This window comes from Alosa sapidissima, chromosome 14, assembly GCF_018492685.1.
Source record: "Alosa sapidissima isolate fAloSap1 chromosome 14, fAloSap1.pri, whole genome shotgun sequence".
NCBI classification, from domain to species: Eukaryota; Metazoa; Chordata; class Actinopteri; order Clupeiformes; family Clupeidae; genus Alosa; species Alosa sapidissima.
The window spans coordinates 13,120,553-13,128,052 of NC_055970.1; the positions used below are offsets into that span (position 1 = coordinate 13,120,553).

The 7,500-nt window shown below is 45.1% G+C and overlaps 1 protein-coding gene across 1 annotated transcript in view; it reads right to left on the bottom strand.

The window, feature by feature from the left end:
* Positions 1 to 239: 239 nt before the first annotated feature.
* Positions 240 to 7,500, bottom strand: part of pdgfrb (platelet-derived growth factor receptor, beta polypeptide) — a 41,204-nt gene continuing 33,943 nt past the window's right edge. Inside the window, exons 20-23 of the mRNA XM_042060907.1 lie at positions 5,834 to 5,933; positions 5,538 to 5,643; positions 4,187 to 4,395; positions 240 to 3,336 (exon numbers count right to left, since the gene is read on the bottom strand). Coding sequence (XP_041916841.1) covers positions 3,204 to 3,336; positions 4,187 to 4,395; positions 5,538 to 5,643; positions 5,834 to 5,933 — 548 coding nt within the window. The 3' untranslated portion in view covers positions 240 to 3,203. The remainder of the gene's footprint in view (positions 3,337 to 4,186; positions 4,396 to 5,537; positions 5,644 to 5,833; positions 5,934 to 7,500) is intronic.

The window sequence follows — 7,500 nt, forward strand, 5'->3', positions numbered from 1 at the left end:
AGGGGCTTCCCAACTTATCCATGCCAAGCCCAAACACCACTAGGCTCTGGACAAGCCCCCCCAAACACCACTAGGCTCTGGACAAGCCCCCCAAACACCACTAGGCTCTGGACAAGCCCCCCTTTAGCAAGGTGTCTTATTAAACCCATCGACAATACTACGGCTCCTGTACAAATAAATAAATAAATATACATACGGTGTCTGTAACATAAGTAACACAAGTAAAGACTCACTCACGGTTGTTGTTATTGTGCTTTTATTGGTCATATGGTATTTTACTATACAAATTACAAAATAGAAATTTTATGTAAAAAATACACAAACATATATGCTGAAACTTTGGTACCATACTGTGTGTGTTTGTGTGTCTGTGTGTTTTTGTGTGGTATGGTGTGTGTTTGTGTGTGTGTGTGTGTGTGTGTGGTGATCTCTTCAGACTGATCTCTTTATACATACATACAGTATACACTGGCTCAGATATCACTCCTTTTTCCCAGGATGCACCGCTACTGGGTCGATACAAACAAAACAAATAATAAACAAAGATAAGATAAACAATAAACAAAGATAAAAAAAAAAAAACATATCTCAGAGGACACAGCTGGGCCCTCAGACTTCAGGGCTCTCCTGATTGGTCATTTCTACAGCAGAGGGGCCCATAGCCACTTATGACGGCCCTGGTCTAGCATGGCAGTGTTATGCTGCAGGTATGTATGTATGTATGTATGTGTGTATGGCAGTGTTATGCTGCAGGTATGTATGTACTGTATGTATGTATGTATGTATGTATGGCAGTGTGTTATGCTGCAGGTATGTATGTTATGCTGCAGGTATATATATGGCAGTGCTGACTAATCTAAAAGTGGATATATGTATGGATGGATGGGTGGGAGAGGTTATAGTTGTAAAACATCATTTGCAGAACGCAGCGTCTAATGTGCCTGTGTTCCTCTTTACCAGGGTTCTAATACACATCTGTAGAACACCCTGTTCCACCAGCGTTTAATGTACCTGTGTTCCTCTTCACCAGGGTTCTACCACATCTATCTTATTATGCTAAGGTTCCTAAGGACCTATTGATTATGGCACTAGTGTTCCAGTGAACTTCCGCTGCCCAGAACTTCTCTTCCCTTTTACGGTTGTTCCTGACAGAATCCATGTTCTAACATAAATCTGATGTACCTGTGTTCTAACATAGATCTGATGTACGTACCTGTGTTCTAACATAGATCTGATGTACCTGTGTTCTAATGCACTAATGTTCTACTGTGCTGGAGCCCTAAATGAGCCATGCATAGTTGTACACACACACACACACACACACACACAGAAGAGGAAGGAGACCCTGTGTGTCTGGCAGACTTCCTCTTTAGTGGTCTTGGGCTCTTCCTCTGCCACCGCCTCCTCCTTCATTCCAGAGTCTCCACACAGAAATGAAACTCGCTGTTCCCTCTCTCTCTCTCTCTCTCTCTCTCTCCCTCTCTCTCTCCCTCTCTCTCTCTCTCCCTCTGTGCATGTATGTGTGGGAGTGGGGGGTGGGGGGTGCTTGTGTGTGACTGCTGATGGCTTCAGGGGTGAACACTCTCTAAACACACTTTCTCATTCAACATTGGAACCATATTGCTGGACTGTAGTGTCTAACTGACCAGCACAACGCTAACTGACCAGCACAACGCAAACTGACCAGTGCAGCGCTAACTGATCAGCACAACGCTAACTGACCAGTGCAGCGCTAACTGACCAGCGCAACGCTAACTGACCAGCACAATGCTAACTGACCAGCACAACGCTAACTGACCAGTGCAGCGCTAACTGACCAGCACAACGCTAACTGACCAGTGCAGCGCTAACTGACCAGCGCAATGCTAACTGACCAGTGCAACGCTAACTGACCAGCACAATGCTAACTGACCAGCACAACGCTAACTGACCAGCACAACGCTAACTGACCAGCACAATGCTAACTGACCAATGCAACACAAACTGACCAGCGCTAGCGCTAATTGATTTCCCCTGAGGTTTGAATGTACCTCCACAATACTAACAATGTACCTTCACAATAGTAACGATAAACCTCAAACACACACACAATTTAAGAATAAACAACAATCGTTCAAGGTATATTTAAATGAAAAAAGACATTTGTTCCCAATAGAAAAAAATACATAAAGTGCAAAGGTATATACTTTGAAATAGCCCTCTAAATACTCAAAGTCCGACGTGTGAAGTCTTAGTGTTGATTGCTTTAAAAGGTTTGAAAAGAGGTGTAAGTGTTTTAGTGTTGATATTAGCGCAGCGTGACATGGACGGATGGGTGCGGAATGCAAGACACGCTCAAAGCTGCTCTACTGAGCTTAAAGCTCCTTTAGGTCTCTTATACATGTTTACAACAGCAAAACAACAAACAAATAAACACAAACAAACAACAAATAAACTACCCAAAACATATACAGAACACAGTGACTTCACCTCTTGCTACATATGAGACACACACGCACACACACTCTTTCACAGCCACACTCACACACACACACGCACACACACATATCTCATAAACACAAAACCTCGTCAACACTGGTCCCTATCATTTAGAAACACACACACACACACACACACACACACACACACACACACCATCATATGTGGTGTCCTCCACATTGCTCTGGTCTATTGACCCACATCACTCTTACTATAGTTTAGGGATCTCAGACACTATTGGGCAATACTATGGACTATTCAACTGAGCATGCATCACAGCATGCCTCTGTTTGTGTGTGTGTGTGTGCTTTACTTTAGACTATTAAACAGCATACCTGTATGTATGTAATCTGTACCCCAAAACTAAGGCTATGCCATCCAAATAAATCATCTAAATGTAATAACGTATAAATGTAATAAAGTATACATGCAAGTATTCATCTTTTCTGAACATGTTGCTTTATAGTGACCTCGTATCTGCTGACAGTCTTATTGTTTAATGCTACATGTGTAGACCATAAACTGTGTGTGTGTGTGTGTGTTTCTCTTGCTTGTCCTTGTCCTATGAGGACTCTATAGGAAATAGGAAGCTCTCCTCCACGTGTGTGTGTGTGTGTGTGTGTGTGTTGTGACTGTTTTGTGTATTTTGTGTGTGTTTGTGTGTGTGTGTGTGTGTGTGTGTGTGTGTGTGTGTGTGTGTGTGTGTGTGTTTCTCTAGCTTGACTCTATAGGAAGCTCTCTTCCACGTCTGGAGTTCCGGCGACTTCTCTCGGTTCACTGTTCCGATCAGGAATCAACTTCTGCTCCTCAGGAACGTCGATCACTGGTTCCAGAGACATCGAGTCCTCAGAGACAGAGCTGCACACACACACACACACACACACACACACACACACACACACTTATAAAATCACTGATTCTGATGATTTTAATCATGCTGCAAACTTTCTACCACTAGAGGGAGGCCTATGTTTAGCTGACATAAAATATTTGAAATCTGTGTAACCTTCATGTGTCTGTGTGTGTGTGTATGTGTGTGTGTGTGTGTGTATATATATATATATGTGTGTGTGTGTGTGTGTGTGTATATGTGCATGTGTGTGTGTGTGTGTATATGTGCATGTGTGTGTGTGTGTGTGTGAGCTGCACATCTGGCTGTGTGGGTGGGTTCTGAAGCAGAAGCGAGACCCTCAGTACACACTCCCCACAGGAAGGAGGAGATGCGTCATCCTGACGGCCGCCTCTGTGGTCAGTGTGTGTGTGTGTGTGTGTGTGTGTGAGAGAGTGTGCTGTCTGTGCCTGTCCCATGTAGACATCACACATGGCATGGCATAGTGTGTTTAAGGTAATTTCCATTGCTGTGTTTGTATGAGTTAATTCAACTAGTGTGTGTGTGTGTGTGTGTGTGTGTGTGTGTGTGTGTGTGTGTGTGTGTGTGTGTGTGTGTGAGTGTGTGTGTGTATGAGTGTGTATGAGTGTGTGTGTGCGTGTGTGTATGAGTGTGCGTGTGTGTATGAGTGTGTGTGTGCGTGTGTGTATGAGTGTGTGTGTACGAGTGTGTGTGTGCGTGTGTGTATTAGTGTGTGTGTGTATGTGTGTATGTGTGTGTGTGTATGTGTATGTGTGTGTGTGTGTGTGTATGTATGTGTGTGTGTGTGTGTACGAGTGTGTGTGTGTACGAGTGTGCGTGTGTGTGTGTGTGTCTCACCTGGATGTGCTCTCGGTGGGGATGGAGGGGTCCTGGCAGGTGAGGTCAGGCTTGGGGTCAGGGAGGGGGATGATGTACTCGTTGCAGGGGGGCAGGAAGGGGGGGGTGAGGGGGGATGTGGTGGGGAACGGGGCCAGTAGGCGTGGCTTAGTGCGGACCACAGCAGGGTGGTCACTCCGCAGGAAACTATCATTCACCTGACAGTATCGCTACAGACAGGAGTCACACACACACACACACACACACACACACACACACACACACACACACAGACACACACACACACACACAGACACACACACACACACACACACACACACACACACACAGAGAGAGAAAGAGAGAAAGTCTCTTTAGAAAATATGCAGCAGACACCCCAAAATATGCAGCACACACCCTAAAGAATTCCAATTGAGAACGTAGACATTTTGCTGCATTTGAACCATCACTGGACGTCATTACAATGAACAGCATGTCTGGCTGTGATATTCATATATGTTTCTATTGACAACACAATGATAAAGAATTCAATGGCGTCTCTTGAGTCAAGGAAGAAGACATTTGTGATGAACAAAAAAAAAGGCAGTGACCGTTTACAAACAAGACATTCTGACGTGTCAGTCAAAGGGACTGAACAACGCCACAAAGCAATGTTTCCAAACATCTGCGTTTCAAATGCTTGACATGCTCCTCAACTTCTGTTTAAAAATGGCATTAAAGCGTTACTGCTCTTCTTATTACTGTTCTGTCACTATTACAACACTTGCATGTGAATCTAGCTTACATACAACAGGATATATAGACAGAGAGAGACACACAGAGAAATACAGATATACTGTACGCCTATACAGTATATACTTGAAAGAGAGGAGAGGAGAGGATAGGGCAGACATTTAGAGGAGAGTAAAGGAAGTAAAGGAAGAATAAAGATGAGGAGAGGAGAGAGGAGAGGAGAAGAGAGAGGAGAGGAGAGGAGAAGAGAGAGGAGAGGAGAGGAGAAGAGAGAGGAGAGGAGAGGAGAGAAGAAAGAAGAGAAGAGGAGAGAAGAAAGAATAGGAGAGGAGAGAAGAAAGAAGAGAAGAGGAGAGGAAAGAAGAGGAGGGAGGAGAGGAGAGGAGAGGAGAGAGGAGAGGAGAGGAGAGGAGAAGAAAGAAGAGAAGAGGAGAGGAGAAGAAAGAAGAGGAGGGAGGAGAGGGGAGAAGAGAAGAGGAGAGGAGAGTGAAAGAGAAGAGGAGAGGAGAGGGGAGGAGAGGAGAGGAAGGAAGAGAGGAGAGGAGAGGAGAGAAGAGGGGAGAAGAGAAGAGTAAAAGAGAAGTGGAGAGAAGAGGGGATGAGAGAAGAGGAGACTCACCTTCTTGTAGGCGTCGGTCAGCATGTTGCCCATGGTGTGCACCAGGAAGGAGAACTCAGGACGCTTTTCAAACTTCTCTTCCCAACACTTTCTCATCACATCATAGCTGTGCACACACACACACACACATGCACGCACGCACGCACAAACACACACACACACACACACACACACACACACATAGACATTGCGGAGAGTTACTAACAATTCAGATGAAACCAGGTGTGTGTGTGTGTGTGTGTGTGTGTGTGTGTGTGTGTGTGTGTGTGTGTGTGTTGTGTGTGTGTGTGTCTTACATGTCATCAGTGGCGTGTGAAGGTTTGGACATGCGATAGCCTCTCTTCAGTGCGCTGTAGAAGAGCTCGTTCATGGGCAGATCTGGATATGGAGTCCCCCCTGTAATACACACACACACACACACACACACACACACACACATAACATAACATACTGTCTGATGATGATGGAGAGACAAGAGGAGAGATGAGTAAGTGTGTGTGTGTGCATGTGTGTGTGTGTGTGTGTGTGTGTGTGTGTGTGTGTGTATTCCATAGTACGCACCATGGCCCAGGGCACCCCCCCCCCCCCCCCCCCCCCCAAACGAACGGTGGCTACCCTACACATAACACATAGAGGTGTTTCAAGCTTTTGAAAAGTCCTGGGGTGAAACCTTTTTCTGTTAAACACCTGAAAAATATTAAGCTGCTGTTTTCTTTTCATGACGAGCACTACGCTTGAATGATTTGTGACTGAATGGAACATTGCGTTTTTAAGCGCCAGAACTGCTTATCATGTCGTGACAAAGTTTACACCAATCATCATCTTCTACCTTCTTTATCTATCTTATATGTTGAGATGTCCATTCTCTTTGCCCTAAACATAGGCTATCATTTGTGTGTGAAGCATGTTTCAATTAAGACAGTACACAAGCTATTTTTATTGTTGTAATATTGAATGATTTCATGAATAAAGAGTTGAAAAATTGTACGCACAGTGTGTACAGGATTATGGCTGGCGGCGCCCATGTGTGTGTGTGTGTGTGCGTGTGTGTGTGTGTGTGTGTTAGGGCATGGGCGGATTATGAACTTTTGGGCCCCCGGGCCCAGATGTATTAAGGGCCCCCCACTTATTGTCGTATATGTGGAAGGGGGGGGGGGGGGGGGGGGGGGGGGTTGGGGGTGGCCAATACTAAGTTCAATCAGATTCATAGCCTACATCCTGATTTGTTGATATTGAGGCAATGATTCCATGCAAAGGCATGGGCTTCAGGGCCCCCTGACCCCTTGGGCCCCTGGGCCTGGGCCCGGTAGGCCCGTGCAGTAATCCATCCCTGTGTTAGGGCCAATGTATCCTTTAGTTTTTAGTTTACTTCATGTTGTCTCCCCCTGCTGGTTCTTACAGCACAAGGCAGGACACACGTGCAGGAAGACTATATAGACTGACAGGAAGTGCGGCCCAGAGAGCTGCATGATTAGGAAAATGCTCGTCAGCGGGAGAACAAACCGTTTTTGGACCACGCTATTTCCTGCTATTTTACTCTATTAGATCATTTTATATTAAGAATAAAGGATAAAGGACCTTCATTTACATTGCTTTGCATTCATACTTTATCTAGGATAGTTTTCAGTTAGGTTTAGAAGGATAGAGAATCCTATTTAAGGTGAAAGTTTGGATTATTATTTGGTACATTTGAACGTGTGTCAAACATTCCCCTCGTCTGGCTCACACAACGGCTTGAAAGTAAGACAAGCCGCCCAGAATGAGGGAGTGAGTGTATGAGTGAGTGAGTGAGTGTGTGTGTGTTTATGTGTGTGTGTGTGTGTGTGTGTGTGTGTGTGTGTGTGTGTGTGTGTGTGTGTGTGTGTGTGTGTGTGTGTGTGTGAGAGAGAGAGAGAGAGAGAGTGAGTGTGTGAGTGAGTGAGTGAGTGTGTGAGTGAGTGGCTGTGTGTGTGTCTGAGTGAGT